General features: G+C 46.1%; 2 protein-coding genes and 1 long non-coding RNA gene across 21 annotated transcripts in view; 2 read left to right on the top strand and 1 right to left on the bottom strand.

The window, feature by feature from the left end:
• The window catches only part of LOC125696416 (uncharacterized), a 32627-nt gene extending 12374 nt beyond the window's left edge, over nucleotides 1-20253 (top strand). Inside the window, exons 3-7 of one of the 3 annotated variants that reach the window (XR_007378339.1) lie at nucleotides 10344-10459; nucleotides 13078-16298; nucleotides 17976-18089; nucleotides 18857-18993; nucleotides 20138-20253. This is a non-coding gene — a long non-coding RNA (uncharacterized LOC125696416). Of the gene's footprint in view, nucleotides 1-7384; nucleotides 7507-10343; nucleotides 10460-13077; nucleotides 16299-17975; nucleotides 18090-18856; nucleotides 18994-20137 lie in introns of those variants that run through there. The other 2 variants (XR_007378341.1, XR_007378340.1) reach the window with 2 other exon arrangements.
• On the bottom strand, nucleotides 19756-26572 carry LOC125696414 (Sjoegren syndrome nuclear autoantigen 1 homolog). 12 transcript variants are annotated; one of them, XR_007378337.1, is made up of 4 exons: nucleotides 25520-25685; nucleotides 24014-24463; nucleotides 20448-22199; nucleotides 19763-20263 (listed from the first exon to the last, which is right to left on the bottom strand). XR_007378337.1 is itself a non-coding variant. In XM_048951990.1 (3 exons), exon 2 carries the CDS (start codon nucleotides 24399-24401, stop codon nucleotides 24057-24059), a length of 345 nt encoding a protein of 114 aa, XP_048807947.1. In that variant the 5' UTR covers nucleotides 24402-24463; nucleotides 26548-26572; the 3' UTR covers nucleotides 19756-22199; nucleotides 24014-24056. The 12 variants fall into 12 exon arrangements, 10 of the variants coding, with proteins under 10 accessions (XP_048807947.1, XP_048807944.1, XP_048807945.1 ...); XR_007378338.1 differs by having other exon boundaries at nucleotides 19763-20541; nucleotides 21167-22199; XM_048951990.1 differs by lacking the exon at nucleotides 25520-25685 and adding an exon at nucleotides 26548-26572 and having other exon boundaries at nucleotides 19756-22199.
• Nucleotides 25758-27245, top strand: part of WAC (WW domain containing adaptor with coiled-coil) — a 54139-nt gene continuing 52651 nt past the window's right edge. For 4 of the 6 annotated variants that reach the window (XM_048951970.1, XM_048951967.1, XM_048951966.1 and 1 more), the window contains exons 1-2: nucleotides 26281-26389; nucleotides 26514-26550. In XM_048951970.1, coding sequence (XP_048807927.1) covers nucleotides 26349-26389; nucleotides 26514-26550 — 78 coding nt within the window. In that variant the 5' untranslated portion in view covers nucleotides 26281-26348. Of the gene's footprint in view, nucleotides 25777-25805; nucleotides 26390-26513; nucleotides 26551-27245 lie in introns of those variants that run through there. The other 2 variants (XM_048951968.1, XM_048951971.1) reach the window with 2 other exon arrangements.

Below are 27245 nucleotides of genomic sequence, written 5' to 3'. Positions count from 1 at the left end.
GTGAGGGCAGATCTGGAGCTCTGCAAACTTACTGACTCACACATGGGTGACTGTGTAAGTGCTGACTACCCTGGTCACAGATGCCTGTCTTTGGCCAGCAGTTAGAGCCATACTCAGTGAAGGTTTGCATTTTCAAGGCATTGAACAACAATCTCTCCCACCTGTGAGGAAAGAGCAAGGACACAGCTTGTGGCTGATTTTAGGTACAAACTCATGGTTTATTTTTCTGGAAAGGAAGGGTCACTCACATGCATTTCCCCACTCTTCTCATGTGTTGTTGGGTTGAAAGTGCAACCTTTCCATGGTTGAATGAAACTGAAATTTCTGTCACTCTCAAAACTGTAGTTCTGAATGGGGTGCCAGTGACCACCTACATTTTCCCTATCAGCAAATAAAATTTCCCCTATCCTATCTTGTAGCACACATTGGTCACTGGCTCAGTACAGCAGCCAGAAGCCTTTCTCCCAGCCCAGGTGTCTGTAGCAGAGGGTTCCAGAGGAACAGAGGAGAAGCTGGCTGAAGAAAGACACCTTGGTCAGCCCCAGATAACACAGAGTCACTGAAGCCAGGAACTTTGAAATACCGAGCTCTGAAGCTCTATCCAGAGCAAACTGATCTTTCTTAAGCCTAAAAGTCAGCCATGCTGAGGTGGATTTCCAGAGTGTGTAAAGAAATTTTCCTGCCAAATTTTAAGCTTTTCTTCCAAAGCACAGAGCCTTCCATCCTATCTAAAGAAGAGACTGGTTTTTGGTTTTTTGTTTTTTGTTTTTGTTTTTAATATGACAGGAACAGCACATTTTTTCTTGTAATTGTTGAGAAGCAAAACCATTTTGGCTAAAATTTTTATATATGCTCAGCCTGAGGCAATTCTTGATACACATACACAGACATCACACCTCCAGCCTTTTACAGGCACCTGCCATGGAAAATCTTAGTCCTAATGGCACAAGTCTGACAATGTCATAGGCAATGGAAAATGTGGTCTAACAGTGGAAGTTACCAAGCAGCATTTAGCAGGTGAATTGTCCCAGCACCACCCAGAATTATCCCTCCACTGAGGAGCTTTGAAAAGATTCTACAATCTTATTTGTCCTTTGCAGTAATTTTCCTTTTAAAAAGCCTTGGCATGCATTTGTTCACATGAAATAATGATTTGCGGAAGGGAGGAAGTGAAAATCCCACCCATCCTTTTCTCTTCTGGTTTATTTATTTTCCATGTGAGATTAATGAGTTTCCTGCAGCAGGGCAAGATCCGCTCACACATTGTGCAGATAAGTTAATATTTATTTCCGTTTCCAAAGGCGAGCAGACACCTTCACGTCCCCCGCTTCTTTAAAGCAGAGATCTGTGTACAACACATCAAGTGCTGCCAAAATCAAACATCCTAAATTGTGAAACACTACTTCCGTGTTGCGTGCTGCCATTGAGCCGACAGGTAAATCAGAGCTGTACTGCTCAGTGCTGACACTGAAGCTGAGTTAACTGGATTCATTTTACCAGCAGATACCTTGGAAACAACACATACGCTTTTTTAAAGGGCAGAGCCTGTCTTGTGCAGGCTCAGCTGCTTGCAGCAAAGCTCATGAAGGCTACAGATTCCTCTCCCAAGTTTCCATATGCTCCCAGATCCTTCCCATGTCTCCGGTGCCATCCCTCCTCTCTGCAGCATCGCCCCTGTCCCTGCTCCAGGCAGTGAGCTGTTCTGTCTCTGCCCCTGCAGAAGCTGCAGATCATTGCTTCTGCAACCTGCCAGGTTTCGCAGAGCTTCCTACTCCAAGGCTTCTCTGTCACATGCCACCAAGTTAAAGTGACCAGGAGATGGGCAGGCAGCATGAATGCAGAGGCTGCATTTCCTAGGAAAAATGGGATTAAAAGTGGGTCCTTAATATCAGGGCATTATATAAAATAATTATATATAAGAAATGTTGTGTGTGACTTGGTTCTAGAGCCTGTCTAAGCAGATATTTATACTGTTATTAAGCTCTTCTCCATGGTCAACCCCACTGCATCAATTACAGCTTCCCTCTCCTTGGCCAAGTTCCCCTTAACAACACAGAAAATTCTTATTTTTCTTCACGTGTGATTTCAAGTTTTAGAAGGTAAACTGGAAAAAGCAATATGAATAAGTTATAGCAGCCTATGGCACCTGGTTGGGTGCTTGCTGCTGCTGACAGTGTGCGTGAGGTCACTGCTCAGAGGAGCTGTGCAGGATGTGGGGAGTTGGGCAAACTGTGTGCACACTGCAGAGACCTGCCTTCTGCAGCCAAAGAGGGAAAACGCTGTCTGTTAAGGGTGAAGTTCAGTAATTTTTGCTTTTACCTAATGATACAGCTGTAGCAGAGCAGAGAATTTGATTATTCACTAGGTGTTTGATATCAAGTATAACAAAAACACTGCATCTTGTGCTTAGGACCTGGCAACTGAGAGAAGCAGGAATGTCTTGGTTCAAATGTGCCTGCACCTCTCAAAAGAAAAGAAAAAAAAGCCTGTGAAGTTTCCCATGAATTTACAGTGAGTACAATAATGCTGGCACTTCTCTAGGGGAGCAGTCACAGTCACCGCTTTCATTATGACACTCCCTCTGGCACAGATAAAGAGTAAATGAGCCTCTGACTCAGCTCCAGATGTGTCCTTTATCACATAACCCAGACTCAGCTAGAATGAATTTTTCAAGACATGTGGCAGCTGCGATTGAGAATTTAGAGCAAATAACAAGCTTTCAGTATTATTACTACATTACCTGCAATGCTCACAATTTAGAAAGTTGTATTTTAAAAGCAGACCTGCTGCTTCCAGCAGTGTGACTGGTGAGTGTTGTATTATACTGCCTCACGGAGAGCATCCTGCATGTTCAAAGAGTTGCCTGGATCTCTGCCCGTGAGGAACAGTGGGAATTTGGAGCCTCTCCCTCCTCTCTCAGAAGCAACAGGCAGGAGGAAGCTTGAAAAGGACAACTCATTTCCCACTTGTCATTTTAAAAGAGAAAAAAACATAGCTGATTGCAGAAGTTCAAGGAGAAGACTGTGAAGACTTCCAGAAGCATCCTGAGGCTCCCAGAAAGGGTGAGGTCTGACAGAGCTCACAGCTGTATGAAGCCAGGCAGAGATCAAAGGAATGAGGGCTCTTGGTGCCCTCCTGTTCTCCTGTCCCTGCTCACCAGTAGCACAGAACTGAGAACTACTGGAGCACCTCAGTAGTGCTGTGGCCATAAAGGTACAGGCAAGGAGAGAATGTTTCAGTGACAAAGTACGTGCAGTTTTTATAAGAAATACACCATCCATATTCTGGAGATGCAACAGTGATCCGTGAGGGAAGTATAAACATTTTCCCCATAGTCAGCCAGTTCAACTTTTCCTCTTTAATTGCAGTCTTTTTGGAAATAAGTTCTTTTTAAGGCATTTTACTTCTAAGATTTGAGAGTTGCAAATGAAAACCCATGTGACCTAAACTGCTCGTTTTACATTAGCCTTGCCTTTCAGTAACCTGAAAATTTGGACTAACAGGTCTTGAAACTGCTATGTCATGGGCTATGAGGACTAAACATGCTGCAGCACTGCAGATGCAGAGCTTGTAAGGAACAGAAGGGGAACATCACCTTAAAATCTGGACGTGTAGAAGTGTATGAACACTGCAGTAAAAAGCTGGGTTAGACTTTACATTCTGTCTTCTGAAGAGTTCCTAAAATCTTCATATATTGTTCATCTTTTAGAATTTTCTTTCAACAGAGAGCTTCCTTTCTTCAAGGTAGAACAAACCCACATCTGACCTCCAAAGGCCATAGAAACATACCTCATATATTTGTATGGGACTGGTTTCCATACATCTTTTGCTTTGGGATTACACTCCCAGATCAGTGCCCAACTTGTGGCCTGCAGACTCTGACTGTTACATTTCTTCTCCTTTCACCATCTTACTCTTGGACTTGCAGTGACCTAGTTTCAAAGAGAGAGGCAGACTTTCTTCCCTACCCACATCATTTTGTAGCTTACTGACTCCAAGTCTTCGGAACAACTGATTTAAATCCTTTCAGCTGAGAAGGGAATTAAAGCAGTCTTTTATTTCCATCACAAACTTGCTAGGTTTTGCTCCAGGCATGTAGAGATTTCTTCTTGAAAGAAATCCCTTGAGGTGGTTCTGCCTTCCTGAGAGTGAGCCCAGTAGTCCTCTCTGCCACTATAAACATAACCAAGTTGTTATTGCTTCCACCAAAGCAAGTCCTTCCTCTGAAATTTTCCTCTTGTCCTCTACCACATGCCAAAGGTCAGTGTCAGATGCCCAGTCTGGTGCAACTGCTTTTTGATGACAGTAGTAGCTCTTTCCACATTTCCCACCACCAGATGTAGAAAGGTCTCTAAATGAAACATAAAGGTTCTCTCATCTTCAGACATTCTCTAGGACCAAGGGCCCAGAAAGGTTCTTTGCACTGAAAGAATGAACCTGAAAGATGTCATAGGAGTGGAAAGTGATTGCAAAGGCAAGAGTCTCCATGTGGGATTCCCAGCATCAAAAGCTTAGGAAATTATGTGCCCTCTCAGTGCTGGAGGTTGGACTGCAGCCGTTGTGTCCTTGATCTTTACAAAGAGGAAGGACAAGCAATTTTCAGATCAGAATTTGTGAAATTTTCCCTCTTTCCAGATCTATAGGAAAGCTTACCACATCTCACACAAAGAAATAACATATTGCTAGATTTTATCTTATGGTTGGTAGGCAACCTACTGTACTCACAATCATAGATTCATCCTACAGGCATTGAAAAGAAAAAAAGAAAGTTGAAGTGGAAAATAACCAAGTGGGAAGATTATATTTGCAGAGAAGAGACCATAAAAAGAAAAAAGCCAAATTACCCTTCCTTTCAACTGTTGCTTCTTCAAAGACACTGCTTTCAACTGTACACGTAAAACACTGCAAAAACAGTTCTGAAATTTGGTAATTGCCAATATCCCTTCAAGCTCTTTTCCACTAATTCCAAAGTTAATAAATAAATTAATGACACTTATTTATCATTAGCTGACATTTGCATAAGCTCATTTCTCCTGAACAGGCTGCAGCTCCATAACAAACGGCTCCAGCATGGCTACCCTCAAAGCTACAAGAGCCTTCAAAACCACCCAGGAGTGGCAAGCAGGCCTGGCACTGTGCTGGAGGCAGTTTCTGGTGGGTTTCAGCCCTGTGATCCCTTCCTCGGTCTGGCACAGAGCATGGCACCACCACTGGAGGGCGTATCCCTTCTCCCCACCTGGTGGTCATGCTTATCGTCAAAATATTCTTCTTCAGAAGCCACTCACATCCTCAAAGCACCAAACTTCTAATTTGCAAAAATGAGAATAAAAATAGGAAATGAAATACCAGTGGAATTTACCCTTTTGTAAGGAAAACAAGGCCTCACAGAAAGTAGGAGCTAAATGGGACTTAGCTAACACAGGGCCCTTCAGCAGATTGCAATGTCTAATTACACACGCTGCATTTTACTCATGGTGCAAAGAACTATTGCAGCCTAAGCACACAACTGAATACAACATGCTGGGCAGCTTTTGGCAATGCGGAGTCTGGTTCTCATGCTCAGAAACAGAAAGAAATGTTTCTCTTTCCTAGCTGCTGTAATAGGTTTTCCCTAGTCACGGAACGAAGAGAAGTGCTGTTATGCAAAGTTTTGAGCAAATACTGACCACTTCCTCTTTGAATTGCTGTTGCCATTTTTCCCATCTGCTGTATTCCTTTTTTCATAACTACTTCTGATACCATAAATGCTTGTCTTAACAAGAGGGCAAATGTCAGAGAGGAAACTGCCCAAGTCAAGGTTCACTTCTATACTAACAGTGATTCAGAGTTGTCCTGAGATGAGGCAGGGAGGTCTGGCACCACAGAACGTGAAGCCCTGAAATGCAGGATATGAGGATCCCTGCTGAGCAGTTCTCACTATTGCCTGACACATCAGATGCTGCTGATCAGCAAATCAAAGGAACAGCCAGTTTTGCCTCTGACTGCTGAAATACAGGAGAGAGATAGAGGAAAGGTGCAAGCTTGTGGCTTTGCTGCAAAAGTCTGTGATGGGGAAGGTTCACATGTGTGGGTTAAACTGAACGGGCCTATGACAATAGGACAAGGATGCAGCACAGCATGCCAGTTACAGTGTGGAGATTTGCATCTGTATTTGCTGCTGTGGAAAACATGAGATATGAAGGAACAACTCTGGAAAATAAAGAGATTTACAATGTTCGATAACTTCCATCTCTGCCAAGGGCAGCAGTGTTCACTTTGCCCAAGCAGTGACCATTACAAACAAGCCATGGCACAGAAGAATCAAAACTGGCACCAGAGAGTCTCAGAAGCACCCCTTCCCCACAGACCTGTGGCTCCTGTAGGAAGAAAGCATTATATATGTAAGCAGACTGAGGCAGAAAGCCCTGGGATGCCTTGAGAACAGTCCTGGGGATTTGCTGAGCTCTCACCCCTGCAGCTGTGCAGAGGACAGATAGATGCAGATAAGGTTGGTCAGGTTGGACTGCATGAGAGCCCACACTAGCCAGGTTGGGTAGTGGCCAGGCTAGGATTTTCTCTCCTCTGGCAACACCCTCAACAGTGCTAGTGGCCAATCGTGCAACAGAAGCATGGCTCTCCTAATAAAATATTTCCTAACTTGATCGGTGCAGTGTTTACCTTCTGCTGAGCTGCCCCCCTTCTAGCTGATGGAAACAGTAGGCTGTATTCTTGCAGCTCTTCGTACAGCAGTTCCAGCACAGAACATGGAAAAAAACTCAAATGCAAAAAGATGCTGAACATGTGACAAAAAGGACTGTGAGCTGCTGCCATCAGGCTGCCTGCTGCTGTAAAAGCTGATTTGAAACCTGCCTCTGCACTGCCAGCAGGCAGCTGGAGGGATGAAGCAGCCACTGGCCTAAGCAAGGATGGACTGCAAAAGGATTTTAGGTGCCTCAACATGTAGGCAGGTGTCCCTTAGGACTTCTAAAAGCTCCCAAGAATTAAGGATGGATTTTGTTGAGCTGTTCAACATCTCTGTAATTGCAGCCTTGAGCCAAAAGGCAGATGCAGTACTACAGGAAGTGAGGTGCAAAAGATGAACATTTAAAATGTACTCACCGTGATCCCAGAAACAGCAAAGGAAGTGTCAAATCAGTAAGGGATGAGGAATCCCAGGCAGCAGAGGAATCCACAGGGTGTTGGTGGAATGCTGCAGCCTCTGGCAGGAACGAGCAGGTTGCACACATTCCCACTCTGCCCTAGCATTTGCTGTTTGCTTATTATAAACAGAGTTAAATCAAGTGTAATTCAGGAGAGCAGAACTCGGTCTGCTATGAGCAAGACTTACAGCTTGTTGCCTGTGACCTTTCTGCTCTCCTGAGGTATTTCCTGGATCTACTTGCAGGTTTTGGGAGCCCATCCACAACAGTTGTGCCCGAGGATTATTTATCTCAGCCCTTAATGGGTGTTCACAGGAACATTGCACGTATGGGGCATCTTCTGCGCTTCTTAACAAGATAAGTAAGAGTAAGGACTTTTACTTCACAATTTACAATTTGAGTTAAACATCACAATTACAGGTATATTTTTTAAATGATGTATCATACACTCCCCTAAATCTGAATTATTATTATTTTTTTTTTTTAATGGAGTTAGTTGCATGGATTTTTGTCTGCTGGATCACCATTTGGAGATGGCAGGTCTATCCATTGACTCTAGAGGGAAGCAAAGACAAGCCAGCTTCTAAGCCTGACCTCTCTTAGATGCCTTGTAATTGGGTGAGATGGATGCAGGCCTTACTGTAAGCCATATGCTTCAATTACCCTTTCTGTTTAAAGGACACAGCAATTCTGCCCTCCCTGGAGTGCCCTTAATTAAATTTTGTGCAACATAACAATGGATGAAAATTCCAAAAGTATTTACAACGCTCATGAACAAGAGCAGAAAAAAACATTGATATGAAACACTGCATTTGCTTGTTCATACATACGAATCTTTTAAAATGATTGGTCCCTTCCTATGTTCTGTTCTCTCTGTAGCACTTCTTGAGAGCAAGCTGCATCTCAGTTCTCTTGGAGAGAGGGGCTTTGCAGAGAGACCTGGACAAATAGGATGGCAGAGCAGTCACCAACCACTTTCGGTTTAACAAGAGCAAGCGCCAGATTTGGCACCTGGAATGGGGCAGCCCCAGATTACACGTATGGACTGGAGGATGAGAGGCTGGAGGGCAGCCCTGCAGAAGGGATCCGGGGGCTCTGGATGATGGCAAGGTGAATGTGAGCCAGCAGTGTGCCCTGGCAGCCAAAGGGCCAACCGTGCCCTGGGGTGCACCAGGCCCAGCACTGCCAGTGGGTGAGGGAGGGGCTGTCTGCTCTGCTCTGTGCAGCCTCAGCTCCAGCACTGGGTGCAGTCTGGCCCAGCAATATAAGGACATAAAACTATTAGAGAGCATCCAAAGGAGGTGGTGAAGATGGAGAACAAGATGTGTGAGGAGCAGCTCAGGTGCCTGGCTGCGCTCAGCCCAGAGCAGAGGAGCTGAGGGGAGGCCTGATGGCGGCTGCAGCTCCTCACAGGGAGCGGAGGGCAGCGCTGAGCTCTGCTCTGTGTGACAGCGACAGGGCTGAGGGAACGGCATGGAGCTGTGTGAGGGGAGGGCAGCTGGGCTCAGGGAATGGTTCTGCACCAGAGGGCAGTGGGCACGGAACGGGCTGCACAGGGCTGTGGGCACGGCCCTGAGCGCTGGAGTTCAAGGAGCATCTGGACAGCGATATTGGATGTTGTGTTTGGGTGGTGCTGTGTGGAGCCGGGGGCTGCGCTCAGTGATCCACGTGGGTCCCTCCAACTTGGGATATTCTGACTCTGATTCAGTTGTTTGAAACTGCAAATCTCAAAAAACAAACGAGCCAAAAACAGACGCGCAAGAGCGCGGCGCTGTAACCCGCCCGCTGACCTGCCCCCGCATCCCGCGCACGGCCCCGCAGCGCCGCGGCTCCCTCACCCCCTCTGCTGGCGGGCGGCAGCGCGGCCGGACAGCGGACATGCGCAGTGGCGCTCCTGCCCAGTTATGGCGGAGCCGCGGGGGGCGGCGGGTGGGTTGGTGGCGTCGGGTCGTGCAGCCCTATGGCGACGTGATGTGGCAGGGCTCAGGAATAGGTGCGCGGGTGGGACGGGGCGGTAGGGACGGGTCGTACGTTCACTGGTGTCATTGGCGTTAGTTCTGTCACACCACAAGTACGTACTGTTTCTCACCAGCGTGTGATTTGAAGCTTTCCTCACAGTTGTCTGCGCGAGTTCTTCTGCAGATGTACGTTTTGCAAAATAAATGCTGAAGGCAGCAGAGACATGCTGTGTGTGACAAGGTGAATTGTTTGATCTGCTGGCCGACTGCAGACAAACTGTGCATCAGATTTTATCCCTTCTTAGCAAAGGAGAAGCAGGGGAAGAGCGAGCCCCTAAAACAGCAGTGGCTGCAATCCTGCTCCCCTCAGATCCAGTGCTGCCGATGGGGAATGTGCTCGAAATCCCATCTGTTTCCAAACTGATGTTAAATTATTGCAGACATCTCGGTATTTGCTGTGCATGGATGTATCTTGTGTTGGAAAACACCACATTGCAGCGATGGAAAATAACCTGAATTCTTCCATCCCATTAACTGCAGGAGGTCTTCTACCCAAAGGGCCACGTCTGGCAGGCAGGCTGGTTGGGCATCACAGCCCAGTGCTGTGCACACAGCTGCTGTCTGGGGCTGAGCCGGATGGAGCCATGGCTGTGTGACTGTATTGGAGACTAAAGTGAACCCAACTGGGAAGGAGTGGCAAAACACCCCATTGCAACCAGCCCAGAGGCTCCATGCAACCTTGGTGTAGATCACCTCACAAGAAGACACCTCAAGGACTCATTTGGTTTAACTTAGCAGGCATCTAAGCACCACACCTTTTAGTCCCTAGTAAACGTAAGGCAGAATTACAGAAAATAAGCTTTTTAATCCCCCATAAGCTCAGCATGCCTTGTGCACCTATTGCAAAGGGAAGCTCAGAGCTGGATTTTAGAATGAGGTTTTTGGAAGCTTAGAGCTGAACACTGTTCTGGGGAATGGAGGAGGGAGGCAGAGCCTGCAGGGCTGAGGCACTTGCTGTGTTCCACCTTAGGCTGCAGAGCTGACATCAGTCTGTTTTCTCTTGGAATGTTTGATGTTATAATTGAATGGCTGAGAGCTGATCCAGATATCACGGCCTCCTCACAGTTAGAGAATCACAGAATCGTTAAGGTTGGAAAAGACCTCTAAGACCATCTAGTCCAATCCCCAACCCATCACCTCCATACCCACTAACCATCTCCCTTATCTCCCTTGCTTCCAAATCCAGACAACAGCTGCACAATAAGAACACTGGAAGTGCTGGAGTGCCACTGCCCCAGAGGGCCGACAGGACCACTGTTGCTGCTGCAAGGAGCTTGGCACAGAAGAACATCCCTGGAGCAGGTGGGTGGCCGTCAGCCCTGCATGGCACCTGGTGCTGTGACCGGCACCGCAGCCATGAGGAACCCCAAATGGAACAAAACTTGCTTTCATGGGGCCACTGCATCTCCTGGTTAGAATCAAGGTCAGGCACAAATTACAGCTCTGATTCCCTGGGGATTCCTGCCTCTGCTGTGTTTTGGCAGCTTAAGGCCTCTTTGATATTTGAGCGAGGCCTTTCCCTCAGCACATCTGATCCTGATTACGGTTTATGGCAATGGTAATTCTTTACCTCCCCAAGGCAGCAATTTTGAGAAGAGAAAGGGAAAACAAGTACAGTGTGATCGTTTAGGAGAGGGGCACACTGCACAGGATTTTAACCGTTTCTCTGTTTACAGCCATGGCTCTTCCACACAGATGACCACTATCGGTACCAAGCCCTTCCCATGGCAGCACCCCATGTCCAGCAGTGAAATCTCTGTGTCTGGAGGCAGAAAAAGTCAGGTTATGTATTTATGTATCCAGGCATTGAGTTCTGAACAATAAAGCTGTGGCTTGGGTAGATTTTTTGTCACTTTCTGTTTCCTGGTGAGCACAGAATGAACAGGCATTGGTAAGTGCCAAAGATTTTCTGACTGCAGTGAAGAACCCAGGTCCCACTGGGTACCACCATCACCTCTCTCCTGCTTCAGACTTGAAGGGGAGTTCTGCTCTGTGTCTGGCAAGCACCAAGTGCATCTGATGGAGGTGGCAGAAAATATGGCAGTATGGAGGTGGCAGAAAATAGCAGCGCTGATTTGCTTTTGTGATACATCAAGGCAGTGTGTGATACAGGCACTTTGGCACACAACAGTGGGTTTTCTCATGTCTGTTCGTAACGTGCTTCGTTCCCTTGTTGCTTTGGCTTCTCTGCCTTGGTTATACCGTGAGCTCCTCAGGTTCACTGAGGCTCTTCAAAGGCCATGCAGGGGCTTTACAGTGTGGAGGGCTCTTGACTGTGAATAACCACTCCTGAAACATGAATAACCACTCCTGAAGCTGGTACCATCAGCTTGCCCTCAGACAAGATATCACAATTCACCAAAGCACTAGCAGCACAAATCACAAAATGATTCCATTACCTGTCAGCACTATAAATGCCTCCAGTTAACAGAGGCCTGTGCTGGGTATGGTTCTTTGGTGAAGGTGACCATAAACACCTCTCAGGGAAGCGGGGGATGTGCACTGTATTTGCCCATGGAGCTACCAAGAAATGGAGCAATTAATAAAGGACACTTGTAACATTTTTGTTGAAAAAAGGACATTCTGTAAATCCTAGTCCATATCCTTTCCAAAAAGTAATGCAAACTGTCACAGGTGCAGGAGGGGAATGAAGCAGCACCGGCTTTCAGTATTGCTGTGATGTAGTCAGTCCTCAGGGAGTGTTTTACAAGCCAAAATTTCTACTCAGTTGATGCTAAGGAAGGGTCCATCATGGGATTTTCCCCCTTTCCATTAGTATTTTAATTAGACTTTCATATTATCTTGGGATTTGGGGCTTGCAAGGAGTACCCTGTGAAGGAAAAAAAAAAATTATACCTGTATCTCCCTCTATATTTTCTTTGTGTGAAACAAGCAGAAATTTGAGAGCCCAGGTGGGCAGCGGGCACCTCGACTCAGTGGGAACACTGCAGCCCGTGAGCTGCATCTTGTGCTCATAAATCAGCCCAATTATCCTAACGAGGAGAGCTGGGTCCCTCTTCTTCGAGCCCTGCTGGTTTACAGAGAGAGGAGAGCAAACAATAGAGAACAGTGGCAGCTTTTGGGTTGGGGGTGGGCAAAGGGATGGAGGACAATGGGCGATGCTTCTCACCGCTGCCACTTCAGGAGGGCAGCAGGGCGGTTCTGCATTATCCCTGGCTGTTTTTCCAGATCAGAACTGAAAGTGGTTTCTTTTCTTGCTCTGTACTAGTTTAAGTTTTCTTGTAATGGTGAAAATTAAAAACTTGTTTTTCTGCAATGACAATGCAGGTTCTTATTTACTCCATGAATCTGGGAGCTGAAACTCCAAGAAAACCACAAACTACCATGAGATTTATTAATGAAAGATGAGAGCCAAAATTATGAGTGGCCCCATTCATTGTTTTCTATGTTTTCATCCTGGTCCCTCCTACTGTCCCCTCTTGGCGATGTCTGAAACAAATCATTCAGGTCTAGATCTCTTATTATGACACTCACAGAGCCTCCTTGCTATTGTTTTGGCCAAATTAAAAACATTTGTCAGGAGTAATTGTGGAATGGCATAAAAATTCATCTGTATTTTGCTGACGAGGACTTAATTACTTCTATTCTATTGTGATAAGTTATGTACTGAGTTCAGATATTTTTTAATACAAAACATTTTTTAAAATGGCCAGTTCTGGCAGTTCTTGTGACATCCTCCTCTCAGGAAAATTCTTCTTGATCTCTCGGGATGTTCTCAACAGCTTATCCCTCTTTTCTAATGTCAGTTTTCCTAAAATGCCTTCTTATTCCTGCCCCACACACAACTTAAGTTGTGTCCATATTTTCAGCTTTTCAGGCTCCAAAGAAAGCTCTGTAATTAGTAGATAAACCTTCTCTTTGGTCATCAATCCGCTCTGTGTTTCCTGTGTTGATTTCAGTGAGCTAAATGCATTGAGATGTTTGGAGATGTCCCCACCCCATCTTCAGCCTGAAGCACCACTGAGACCCACAGCTGCTGCAGAACACAATGAAGCTGCCAGAGGCACTAATGGGGGGAGCTGAAGGGTTTGTAGATAGAAAGTAAGGGGTGTGCTGTAGTGCCTACAACCATGGAGTGCAAGAGTACCCTTCTTAAAGCCAACAGAATGGCATCTTTTTTGATGGAAATATAACAGTGGGACTTCAGAGCACAACCAGCACCCAGCATTCAAAACAGCATGCGTCAGGCCAGACACAAACTGTAAGACTATTTTAAGTCATTAAAAAGATACAGAATTAGTCATATTTGCTTGTTATTTCTGAGCCTTTCATGTTTCCTTGGTTTTGTGTTTTCAACCGTTGCTCTACTGGGAGCAGGATACAACTTTGGGGGGGAGGAGGAACAAAGAGGACACCTGGGTTTGGGGTGCTGGGCCTCTGCACTGTGCACCAGGAGCCACAAAGTCAAGAGAGCCAGCAGAGTATGAGACCCACAGACTCTCAGTAAGCCTTGTGATATTAAAAAACATCTCTGGAATTCATTAAATTCTTAGTATTATCTCCAACCTCACCAGTGAATTTTAAAATTAGCTTTGTTGTTACCTTTGCACCAGAGGTATTTCAGCATTGCTGCCATGCGGGAAACAACCAGAACCGAAAGTTACAGGTGGGAAAAGTCACCCCTTTGAAATTCTGTGACATGGCACAGCAATTTTGTTCTGCTGTTTTTAAGTGCTTTGCTTCTGTTCATGAGACTATTTCAACTACAAATTAAATCAGAACCTCCTGATGGAGCAGAATCAAGCAGCAAAGCAGCACTGAATGGCTCAAGCAGCACAGAGCAGAAACAGCGATGGGACTCCCAGCTGCCCTGACTGCCCATGTGCCTCAGCTGTGTGCAGCATCACTGCCTTGCTCTCACTGCCAGCTTGCTGTGCTTGCCAGCACCCTGCAGCACCTTGTCCAATGTGCTCACTGGTGTCAGGTGGGATTAAGGGGTTGGGAAACTGAGGCTGTGCTGAGAGTTCCTGGCTTAGACAAATACTGTCCTTAACACATTTGGCAGGTAAATTCAAAGATAGAGCTTGGAAAAAATGTGAGAAAATAATTTCTTTATGTCCAGTTGTAGCAATCCATTCTCTGCCAGTGCAGCCCTGGTGCCTCAGACCTCCCTTCTGAACAGTAAAATTAAAGAGGAGACAACAAGCCATCATCTATCGCCATATTTAAATCTAGCTGCTTTTTCTTAGAGCTTCCATTTCAGATCTGAGGCCAAACCACGGGCATGGATGGTCCCAAAGCCAGGAGAAACTTGCAGTGACCAGAGCTCCACGGGAGGCAGAAACAAGAAGTGCTTTCACAGAATCACAGAACAGCTTGGGTTGGAAGGGCCCATCAAGCCCATTGGGTTCCAACCCCAGACACAGGCATGGGTAGGGCTGCACCCAGCAGATCAGACTGCCCAAGGCCCCATCCAGCCTGGCCTTGAATGCCTCCAGGGATGGGGCACCCACAGCTTCTTCAGGCAAAATGCTGCTTTACTCAGGATACGTGCTGTTAGCTAGAACAAACGTTTCAGACCTCTTTAAAACATTTCCCACCAAATAACCAAATGCAGAAGTTACTTAAAACAGAAGCGTTCCTGCAAGGCAATAAGGGAAGATATAACTGAAGTCCACAGTAGCCAAGTCACACCTCATTGTGTTTGCTTGCTGCTGACTTCACTAAAATCTTAAACTATAAAAAACACATTGGTAAAGTTAAAATGGTCATCTTAATGCTTCAGAGCTACACCAATACATGGTTTTACTAACAGTTATAGATTAACTTCATATCTAAATCATCACCAATAAGTGTACTGCATCAGCAAGCTCACTTAAAATAAACAAAAAATGGATTTTAAGATAAACAGGCTCAAGGCCAAAAATCCACATTCTTTGTAACCAGGGAACTGCACACATGAATGCAGCTATTGGAAGAATAATTGGTCCACAGTTACAGGCAAACACAGCATTTTGTTGTTTCCCCTTCCCCTTCAATAGCTGCTGGATTTTAAAATTTGCATGATGGCTATTTTTTTTTTACTGAAGGAGAAAAATAGAGCTCCCATGGGGCAGCTTTACCCTCCTACCATATGGAATTGGCTTTTCTTTTTTTCAGATTATCTCATTTATTATTATTCGTACCTTTAAAGAGAAAGAAAATTCTTTCCATACTCAGACCAATAATGATGTAGGAGGGAGGGAATTAAAAAATAAAAAGCCCCTCTCACTTGTTACTTCTGCCAGCAAGCCAGCAATTGAGATCAAGGCCAGCAATTTTGCCCTTTTATGCTTTCCCTTCTGTGTGATGGAGGCCTGCATCAGACACTGCTCTTCCTCGGATTCTTTCACAAGATATCAGAAGTCTGCTCTCCCCACGTCAGAGCTGAAATGATGTGTGCCCATAAAAGAAAGGAGAATTTTCTCTGGTCCAGAGGAACCAGCCTGTCACCAAGTCTTTGCTACTATTTGATGAAAGTAGAAACCTACATGCAAACCTGTAGGGTTTTAGCTGTTGTGAAAATGGTTGAGCTGCTCTCCTCTTTCAGAAACTGTTTGCATTCAGTCACCCCACATAGCAGGAAAACCAATTGTTCCTTAGAAATTATAAAATTCTGTGCAGAAACTGTTGGTACCCAGAGATTTCACAGCAGGCCATCCGTTAATTGCCTCTCCTTCCAGTCTGCATCTGGAACATTCATCTCTAATGCACCTTGCTGAGGAATATATTAGTTTGTAAAGTGGAGAAGGACCACAAAGAAAACTGCTGAATGCATACAGTGCCTTAACGTAACAATTTGCAAGTAGCCTTACTGCTAGCATGCCCCACTCTAACTTTGCACAAGTTTTTTATTTTGCAATGGTAGGTCACATTCAGCAAACTGGTGACCATCAAGGCCCCTTTCCAAACGAAATCATTCTATGATAGAGTGCATGAAGAATTACACGGTTTCATCAGTGAGATCATTGATTTGCAAGCTCCAACACTGTACTCCTTTTTCCTCTTTTTAACCCAATTATAGGCTTTGCTGAAACACAGTGCAGTCATTTCTGGCACAAACTCAAGTCACCCTGCATATAGCAGTGCTATCCACATCACTTCTAGGAGAATCTGCTCCATTAATTTCCCAGGCACAGAGGTGAGGCTCACTGGCCTATAGTTCCCCAGGCCACCTTTTCTCACTTTCTTACAAATGGGCGTGATGTTTCCCTTTTCCAGTCACTGGGGACTTCACCTGACAGCCACAGCTTTTCAAATATGATGGAGAGGGGTTTGGCAACCACATCAGCCAGCTCCTTCAGAACCCTGGAATGCATGTTGTCCACCCCATAGACTTGTACATATTCAGTCTCATGAAGCAGTCTTGGTCTTGCTGCACTCTTACAGCGGGAGGAATGTTGCTCCCCTGCCCCCCACTCCACTTTGACATTCAGGGACATGAGATGCATGGGAAACCTGACTGCCAATAAAGGCTGAGGCACTCACTGAGTACCTCAGCTGTCTCCATGTCTGTTGCAGACAGTTCTCCCTTCTCATTTATCAGAGGGGATACACTCTCCTTTGTCCGTCTCTTCTGAAACCTGAATGTTTGTGGCATTATCAAATGAAGTGAAATCAATTTATCTTTGCAAGCAGGTGGTTTTTGGTGTGGGTTTTTTTTGCATATTTTTTCTTCCTCCCCAATATGCACGAACACATCTGGTCAACATGAAGATAACAGAAGTATCTCTAACTCACACATGGCAGAAGAGCAGTGTGTTTCTGGTTGGCAGACTGGGATAACTAAAAACATGATCAGCAAAGGGGCTAGGAACCAGGATAACTGCAGGAGGAGAAAGAAAGCAGCTGACAAAAGCCAACACAGCATGAAGAAGAGGAAGGAACTACAGATGAGCATTTAAGCAGCAAGGCTATGGGGATTCCTGAAAGCAGAGGGCACAAGACCTAATGAAAGTAATTAATGACTGATCTATTTAAGTTGTCCTTTCTAGTGGCAGACAGTATTGAAATATCAGGCTGGCTTCTACTTAGAACATTTGATACTTACTGAAATACTTCACATATATATATATATATATATATACATACACCCATACACACACATACACATTTATTGTAGTGTGTGATATTAGAGAATACTGCTGTCAAGTGTCATCTGTCCTACAGCAAAGAGGTTTTTAAACTGGATTCATAGAACCAACTTATTTTCTCAGTGGAAGAGCCATATCCATCCACATCACCAGTTCCTGACTTGCCAGGCTATTTCAATTCCATGAACCCAAAGCAGAAGCTGTGGTAGAAATGGTTGCCATACAGCCTGCTGCTGTAACATACGGTCAGAACTCTGCTGTAAGGGACTCAAATGCAGATCCACTAATGAATGTAAACATTAAAGAGCCTCAAGGCTCAGAAATCCCTTAAACGATGTTGGTACAAACACCTGGTGGTCTTACATAGACCAACAGAAGGCATTGAGTAGCTTGTTGAACATCAGAAAGACAGAAGGATCTATAAAGACAAGATATCTGAACAAGATTAGAGTTGTGAAAGTAATCAATGAACAACGACTGGCCAGTCTGTGTGTTCTGTGAGCCACCTCCTACGGTCAGCTCCCAAAGTCTAAGAGCAGGGACTGGAGAAGGAAGCACTGAGAAGTGTGAGGAGCTGCTCTGAACAGGGGTGGTTTGTCACACTGGATGTATCCATGGAGAAGTGAGTAACGCTTAAATATCATCATGGCACTGCGTACTACATGAAATAATAGCAAAAAGCATGTCCTTGTTCTGTTCTTTCTGTCCTTCCCTCTAATACACAGGTTGAGAATGCATAATCCTACGTCAAACACCAGGCAGAAGGTGCGGCTCTGACAATCCAGTGACTCCTGAGTGCACAGGATATCATCAGCATCCACACTGCTGTGTTTGGCAGGGTAAGGTAACCCTTGCGGAGCCCAGCACTGCAGCAGATGCACTGCTTTCAGCTAGACCTGCACTCCTGCTTCTAAAGCTAACTTGGTTTGATCAGATACTATGTTCCTTGTGACTGTCAGCACAGACTGGGTTTGCTCTTTTTCAGCTTGCTTTATGAAGTGTGACTGTTACAACCACTTACTTTGAATCGCCCCATAACCCTTTATAATGAGCTGCACTAACAACAGTGTTCTTCCACTCCTTGGCCCACGCTCCTCAGGGTGAGGCATCTCTTCTTCTAAAGCCAGTAACTATTCTTGATGAAGGACCTATATTTAATGGGAAGACCCTCAGGTTTGTCCATTTCAGCAAGCATTCCCCTTAGAACTGCACAGTAAGCAGCATAAATCTCTAGCAGGATTTCTGCTACTGGGCAACTGTATAAACAAATGAAGAATTATTGCTGCTTCCTTTGTTTTTTAAACATCTGACTTCTAATACAGTTCAGCTCTGAATAATAATTACATAAAAATGCATCACAAGAGCCCAACTATCATGCTGGTTTTCATCTCAAGCACTCTGACTGTGCAAGAAAAAAAGAGGCTTTAAACAATTTAAAGCATGCAGAATACAAAAAAAAAAAAAAAAAAAAAAAAAAAATTTGTCTCTGGAAGAGAGATTCAGAATCACATCTGATCAGAATAGGTCTCTTGTATCAGCAGGTTCATAAAAATAAAACAGCAAAAATAACACTAAAAATAGGAATTTGAACTTATTTTGAGTGTAGACAGCAAGGTGACTTCACGTGCCTTGGGGTGAGACGTGCCAGAGAAACCGAAGCTCCTGCATCCAGCGGTGGAACCGTGATCAGTCACACCTCCAGAGGGCGACGGTCCGGCTGCTCTGCTCCTCTGCTCAGACGTGGTGAGTTTGACACCGTGATTTTCAATGCTACAGCTAAAGGAGATTTTCAAGTCCGTACAGGGATTTTGTCGAATCTGCTGTAGCGGTAGCTGCGGTGTGCCTGTAGCCCTGTCTTGCAGAAACAGACCAAACGTACTGATTGTGCCACCCCACCAGATCTTGTGAGACTACTTTTGAAACCGTCAAAAAATGAAACTGCTTTTTACGGGCCTTTACCCCTTATAAAAATCACATTTTTGTAATATCAAACCAAACACCTCATTCCTTTCAGCACAAATCCCATCAGATAAAGCTATGAAACAATATATAAACCCCTCTTCTGCAAGCTTGAACCTCTCCATCACATTACTTTACCAGCTAAATGTGTCCCCTGCACACATCTGGCTTTTAGATAAAGGGGGATGCTGCATGAAACTTTATCTGAAAACCAACTGAGAAATACAACAATCAAGTAACATAATGAGACCACAGAATTAAATACAGATTTATAAAGCAGTAAGGAGCAAGGAGCAAACTAAGTGCTTCCAGTTTTAAAAAAAGGTATAAAGCAGTTGCTGTAAGTGGTACATGAAACAGCTAATTGAGCCCTTTGATTTTAGGAAAACCTGCATATCCATGCATCAATTAACTTAAAAAAGCAACCAAATCAGTATTGAACCATCTATTCATCCTCACTCACAAGAAGAAAAACCTTATAAAAATATTAAGTATAGTAATATTAAGTAAGTATAAAAATATTATTTATCTACTTCATATATAAAAATCCAAGAGCTCGGGATCTACTCAAGATTAAGGATAATTTCAGCCACTGATGCAAACCACATCTTGAAGTTAAGGATAATTTCAGCAACTGCCCCGAGCTACATCTTCTAACTCAAATTTCTTCCAACAAGCAAAATCCTCTAAGGAGTAATAGATACCAGTCTTCTGCACAGAACTCATCTAGAGCATGAATTAGCTGTAGACATTCAATCCTTTCACTAACAGTCTTTTGAATACTCCTGTTCCAGCATAAATGTCTTGTTCCAATTTAACATAATCCACCTAATCCATTTGCAGTACGACTCACTTATACCTCAAAAGCTAGATGGAATTGAGACACAGAATTCTGGAATTGCAGTTTAAGACTCACTTGTCTGTTTAGATTACAGCTTGCTTCATCATTTGAACAGACAGATTCTTTGGGCATCTAAAATTCCATCAAGTCTGAAGAAACCTCATGCATTCACCATGTTCAGAATCCAAAAACCTGACATTCCTCAAGATCAATCTGAAAAAAAAAAAAACAGAACACTGAGTGCATCTGATAAACTGACAGGATTTTGGGTTCTTTGTCAGATCCAGCAGTTCACTGATTGCTGTTCCTAGGAGCTACAAAATTAGGAGACAACAGTAACAAGCCTGGCAGCACACGTACTCAACAAGCTGCAAGCTCAGGCTTGGGGCTCTCTCACCTTACAGGAAGGCAAAGCATCACCTCTCTCAGGACATCGCTCTGCTCAGACCCTCTGGACAGTGCTCCCAATAGCCTCCTGTTGGAGCTGGTCACTGCAAAGCAGAACACACCAACTTATTTGGCCAGGAGAATAAAAGTCCAGGAAGAGGAAATACGAGGGAGGCTGTTCTGACTTATGGTCAGCCTCAGTTGATATCCAAAATTGGATTTATTGGGCAGCAGGAACTGCAGGTTATGGCTCACTACAAATACACTTACAGCTGAAACAGAAATTAAGAGGAGGTGAACATCCATTTCTATCATGCCCTCTTACAATTTATCTTCCCAAACTAGAACTCCTAGTACATCTGTAATTTCTCCTTGCTTTCCACCCCTAAAATTAGCACCCATGGCAGCCCGTTCACCCCCATTCCTATAACACAAGTAGCAGAATTCGCATGTGGGGACTGAACACAAGCATCTCTGCTGCCAGTTATGGACGGTGAGTGACTCGCAGCTCTTCACCCAGTGGTTTGTGTAACCACCTCCACACAGAAAATTACTTTCAACATAGCACCCAAGTTTATTTGGTAACCACCAAACACCACATAGATCATAAACTTAGTTTACTTGGCAGGAGTTAATACTCCAATGTTTTGAAAAGCCTGTTGATCACTGGAGTTGTATGTGGTAAATACATATTTAAGAAACATTGCTTTAAAAGTGGGAAATCATCACCTCTCCTCCAGTTCCACACTGTTACTTGCAAGCCAGGTAGAAGCACCATGACGTTAAGACAGGAAGTGATCCCAGTGCTCTGGATGTATCTCACTGAAGCTTTGAATCAAGCACAGATAAGCATTCCAAAATCTGTGTGTCTTTGTTCAGCTAATAAGGCACAACACACCCAGCACAGCTTCTGAGCCAGCACCACAGTTCAGTAACACAAATTTTGCCATTACAGCTTCTAGCTTGTAATAGACACGTATCTTACTGGGTCTAACCCTCAAAGCCATATAAAAATTGACAAAATATATATATATATAAAGCTAGGAACAAATATGATGCTTTGGATTTATAGCCAGTCTTATTTCAGGCAAACTTTCCTTTGCAGGCTAACCTTACATAGCTGCTGTCATCTCCACATTGCCAGTTCTATTCTAGCAATGTCTTAGTTTGTTTTCTAAATAAACTTAACCTGTTAAAGAAAAGCTATCTATGCCAAGATTTGCAATATACCTGACTTCTGACAAAAAGACAGAACACCCATGCACTTGAAAAAAGCTTTTGACTTCAGTAATAGGATGCACTAAAATAATTTGGGTCAATACAAAATATAAAGGCAGGAGGCATTTTTGAGCTACACTGGTGCACTTCACAATGACTGCCAGGCTGCAGCCACCTGACAACAGCCCTGGAGATATACTACTATTGCTCTCCATTTACGGATCTGAACTTAAATACATTTCCAAGTATACAGCTGCACTTTGAGGAAATAAAGCTTGCGAAGTACACATCTTTAAAGACTCAATTTTTTTTTTAAATAGTACTTCTCTGAAAGAGTGGTCAGGCACTGGAATGGGCTGCCCAGGGAGGTGGTGGAGTCACCGACCCTGGAGGTGTTCAAGGAATGGTTGGATTCTGTGTTGAGGAACGTGGTTTAGTGAGAACTATTGGTGATAGGTGACTGGTTGGACTGCATGATCTTGAAGGTCCTTTCCAGCCTTGGTGATTCTCTGATTCTGTGATTCCTTTTTTCAGTGTTAGCATCCTAAATAAAGCAAGGAGATACATTTTTATGGCTTATGATTATTTGAAGACAAGCAAACCAATAGTCATTACATATTAGGAATTCACTGCACTGTTATGTCAATTTGTAAACAAACTTTCCATGATATAAGTTTTTTCACGTAGGCAATTTCAAACTCCCTTTTATATAACAAGATGAATCAGTTTACATATGCTTTTTTTTTTTTTTGAAGTCCTTGCTGTTCAGTCCATACTTTTTCTGAGATATCCTATTTTGATATAAACTAATCAGTACTGTGACCAGACGAAGAGGAGAGACACTGCCAAGAGGCATCCCAGCCAAATCACCTTTTTGCTACTAAAAAAGAAACAATGTTTTGGCTTTTGTGTTTCACTTCAATATAAACAAAGCTGTCATGAATACTGTGGCACTGCAACAATAGCAGTACTCCTGAGATTATCTAATTTTATCACCTCAGCATTACTCAGGGGAAGCTGGTGGCAAAGCTATACAAGTAAATTGTTGATGAGCTCTGTCTCGCTAATCCCCGTAGCATGGCAAACAGGATATAAAATTTGTTTATAATTATTGGTGAAGAGCTATTACTGAAACTATTCATATCTGCACACTCTTTATACCTGTACCTGAGAGACACAGTTATCAAGAAAAGAGATTGCAATTGCATTTCCTCCAATTTAGCGAATTGTTATGAAGGCTTGATTTAAACATAAAGCTGCTGCTGTAATACATGAATGAGCAGGACAAAATGCATGTGCACACATATTCAGTAAGTACCAGAAATGGAAACAAGACAGAGATTTCTGCTATATTCTTACCTCCTCTCTATTCTCTGTCTTTGGTTCTATTTAATCTCACCTACAAGAATGTATAACAGCTGCATGTTTACTACTAATCTAATTCTGACCTTTCACGTGCATTTATTTCTCTCCATTCCAGGTTGTTCACTATTCTTTCCAGCCTTACTCCAATATTAGTTGGTCCTCGTTTATATGGTACAGCTCCCTGCAGCACTGTGCCCTGCAAGGGCATGCCTCCCACTTGCACTCAAATCCATCTCTCACCATAGCATAACTTCTTTCTAATCAAGGCTTTAGAGTACAGCTTCAGAAAATACATAAACCTGACACAGTCTTACAGTTTAAGCTTTCGTACCCTGCTTAAACCATGTTTTCCTCAAATTATCCCTCCAAAACTCCAGCTAAGAGATGATTGTGAACAGGAGCTGTAAACGTATCACAGAGATGACTCCAGGCTCCTTAAGAAGGCTAAATAGCTAATTCCTATTTGGTCCCCAACAGTAAAGCAAGAAGCACTAATGCCTGAGCTACTTTCACTCACTACAGTGGTCTGCTTTCTAGACATGGATGTAGGGGAAAAGAAAGCATATGGAAGAAAGGCAGCAGGATTTCAGAGAAGCCATGAACGCAACTAAAAGAGCAATGGAAAAAATGCAAGCATTCTGTCCAGATTTAAAGTCATATTCTATCAAACAGGCATTCCACAGTAACCATCCAAAAGCTAACCAGTAAAACATTTTTCCTGTTTTTCAGAAGGGCCTTGAAGCATCACTACATCAAAACTGACAGCCTGAAATCTAGTTCAGTTATGCATCTGCAATATAGTTTTGCAGTGATTTAAGAAATTATATAAGATTATTATTAATTTTTTAATAAGAAAACAGTAACTTTATTTCATTTGTTTTGTCTACAGTTTTTCTAATGCATTTAAAAATCATGGGAAATATGGAAAGGTTGGAAGAAAGCCCCCTCAGCTTATACTGCTGTTGTAGGGTTCTGTGCCTGACCACATCTCACCTAGTGGGATTTTAGAATTGCCAAGTCCAGACATTTGACAGCTTCAGGTTACATTACTTTTCAGTTCTGGTGCATGCTTTAAGCTTCCCACTTCCTTCTTCAGGACATTAAGCAAAGTTCTGGAACTATCCAAAATCTTCATGTAAGCAGCTTCAGTTTCAGCAAGAATTTTATCAAGCTCATTTCGCGAAGCTACCTTCTGAGCCAGGTTTTCACACACGCACTCCAACTGTTCATTCAGAACTTGAATTTCATGCTGGAGTTTACTTTTTTCCTCTTCTGCTTGCTGGATCTGTTTGTTCAGCTCCTCTTTTTGCATACACAAGTCTTCAATACACTTGACGAGCTCGTTGTTGTAACCTTGAAGAACAGCTCCCTGCTGCGTCATCCTCTGCTCCTGTCTCTGAGCTCTCCAACGGCTTCCTGAGAACTCCTCTCAGCAGCAGCCTTCTGCACATTAACACAAAAACAAAAAGAAAAAATACGTAATAAGAGTTTTCGCTATGCTACATTCAAACACATAGAGTCACAGGGAAAGATGCGCTACTACAAGCCAGCAGGCCAGTTCTGAGGTGTGCTGTATCGCTTCTCTTATCAGAAAGGAGGCAGGACAAGATTCGGGCTTCACATCGTAGTATGGTTTGGGTTGGAAGGGTCCTTAAAGACTAAAGAAGGTCCTTAAAGTCCCAAACCCCTGCCATGGGCAACGCTCCCACCCAGCAGCTCAGGCTGCCAAGAGCCACATCCAACCCGGTCGTGAGTACCTCCAGGGATGGGGCACTCACAGCTTCTTTGGCAGCAGCGCCAGGGCCTCACCTCTCTCTCAGTGAAAAATTTTCTTGACATCTAATCTGAATCTCCCTCTTCTAGCTGAAAATTATTCTTCCTTGTCCTATCATTACCTATCCGTGTAAAGAGCTTACTTCCCTCCCATTCTCAAGCTCCTTCAGTGAGCATTGGAAAGCCCCTATCAGATTTCCCTAGAGCTTTCTCTTCCCCAGGGTGAACAGCCCCAGCTCACTCAGCCTTTCTCTACAGGCGATCCTGTGGCCTCCTCCGGACCCGCTCCAACAGCCCCGCATCCTTCCCACGCCGTGCCCCGAGCCAGGCGCAGCGCTCCCGCCGAGCCCCACCGGCTGCACACGTGCACCGCCGCTGGACCCGGCCCGGCGCAGTCACGTGACCGCGGGGTCCCGCCGGCCCTCGGCGCCCCTCACTCTCACCCGCTCCCCCCACGCGCGAGGCGGCCGAGTGCCGCCGCCGCCTCGGGAGGAATTGCGAGGGAAGGCAAGAGGCGGCCCGGCCCGCCAGCTCCCAAGGGACATTTTAACAACCTCTCCCTGCCGAGCGCCTCTTGCGCAGCCCGACGTACACAAAATGGCTCCTGCCTATACATCAAGGCGCCGGGCGGAAGGGGAGGAGGGGAGGCGAGGGGAGACCTTCCCTTTCCTATCCCCCCTCCGCCCTCACCGCTCCTCGCGGCCCCCCTCCGTCGCCCCCACCTGCCTGGCGCTGCCACCCGCTCGGCTCGCACCGGTCGCCCAGCCGCGGGGCTCCCCTCGCGCGGCCCGCCCACAGCGCGGCCCCCGTACGCTCCCCTCGGCCGATCGGCCGCGCCCCGCCAACAGCCGCGCCGAGCGGGAGCGCTGCCGAGCCGCGGGGCGAGGGGTCACGGAAATAGCCGAACGGTTCCGAAGGCGGCGTCACCCTGACGGGAGCGTGAAAGCCTCTCTACGGAAATAACCGATGTTTTCCGAAGACAGGTAGCGTTCGGGAGAGGAGGACGAGGCGGGCCGGCCGGCCGGAGGGGGGAGGAAGGGGGAAGAGTTACGGAACAAGCCGACGTTTGCCGAAGGGAGAGACTGAAGGGCGTTGGGCTCGGCGGAGACGGCCGATGTTTGCCGAAGGCAGAGTCGCCCGAGAGCAAAGGGGACAGAGGGGACGGAGCGCGTCGGAAAGAGCCGAAAAGAGCCGACGTTAACCGAGCGCGGCGTCGCCCGAGTTTCCCGGATGTAGTTGGAGGAGCGGCGGCGGCGGCGGGCGCAGCGGGGGGAGGAGGCGGCTGCGGCGGCAGCGACGGAGTCCGCGCTCCCGGAGCGCCTCAGCGGGGCCGAACTGCCGGCGTCTCCCCTCAGGCTGCGCGCGGCGGAGATGGGCCCGTGAGCGCCGCTCCCAGCCCAGCTGCCGAGCCGCCCCCTCCCTCCCTGCCCCCTCCCTGCCCCCGGTCGGCGGCGAGGCGGAGCGCCGCTCCCCTCCTCCCCCCTCGGCGCCCGTGGCCCGGCCGCGGCCGTCCCTTCCTGGTCCCCTCACACTCACACACACAGGCCGGGCATTGATGGTAATGTATGCGAGGAAACAGCAGAGACTCAGTGATGGGTAAATCCCCTCCTCGGCCCCGCGGCTCTCCCCCCGCCTCCGCCATGTTTGGGCCCCTTCCCGGCGGCCGGTAACGGCCCTCGCTAACGCCTCTCTCTCTCTCTTTCTCTCGCCTTCTCCGCAGCTGTCACGACCGCAGGGGGGACTCGCAGCCCTACCAGGTACCGCCGCGCCGGCCGCTAGGCCCGGGAGGAGGAGCGGGGCAGGGCAGGGAAGGGAAGGGGGGGGGGAGCTACTCCGGCCCAGGCTTCGGCCGCCGCCGCAGGCCGCGCTGCCCCGCGCGGCTCCTGCCTGGCCCGCGGCGCCTTCTCGGGCACCGGGGGGGGGAAAGGGGGCGAGGCGGCGGCCCGCAGCCGGGAGAACGGGGCCGCCGCGCCGCTGCGAGGGCCAGGCCGGGAGGAGAGGCCTAGCGCGGGGCCGGGGCCTAGCCGCCGGGAGGTGCGAGCCCAGGGGCGGGAGAGTGCGGCGGGGTCACGAGCGGAGGAGCCGAGAGCCGGGGGGAGGCGAACGTTTTTCTCCTAAAAACAAAAGGAGGCTTGTTCGCCCCCCGCCCCCCTCCCCTAGGCCCTTCTTCTCCCCAAAAGTGCCGCTGCGGGCTGTAACCTGAGCAGGGCACGATTTTAGACCCTGAACTGGGGTTGCCGGTAAGGCTTCCTTTCTACAGTTGCCAGCTGCTAGGTGTGTTCAAAAACATCAGATCCTCCAGCTTTTGGCAATAACTTCACTTTAAGTACAGCGAATCCCATCATCTTCTGCCTTGTCCGTGGAAAAAAAAGAACTTATACCCTGAGGAGGGTGTGAGTCTGGGGAATGCCGTGTGTTGTGACACTGCTCTTCTTAGGGCACGTAACTGAAC

Source organism: Lagopus muta, chromosome 7 (assembly GCF_023343835.1).
Source record: "Lagopus muta isolate bLagMut1 chromosome 7, bLagMut1 primary, whole genome shotgun sequence".
Classification (NCBI taxonomy): Eukaryota; Metazoa; Chordata; class Aves; order Galliformes; family Phasianidae; genus Lagopus; species Lagopus muta.
This window is presented reverse-complemented; position numbering and strand designations above follow the sequence as displayed.

Coding starts and splice junctions, on each gene's coding strand:
- LOC125696414 (XM_048951990.1), bottom strand. CDS start 24,401: ATGACGCAGCAGGGAGCTGTTCTTCAAGGTTACAACAACGAGCTCGTC.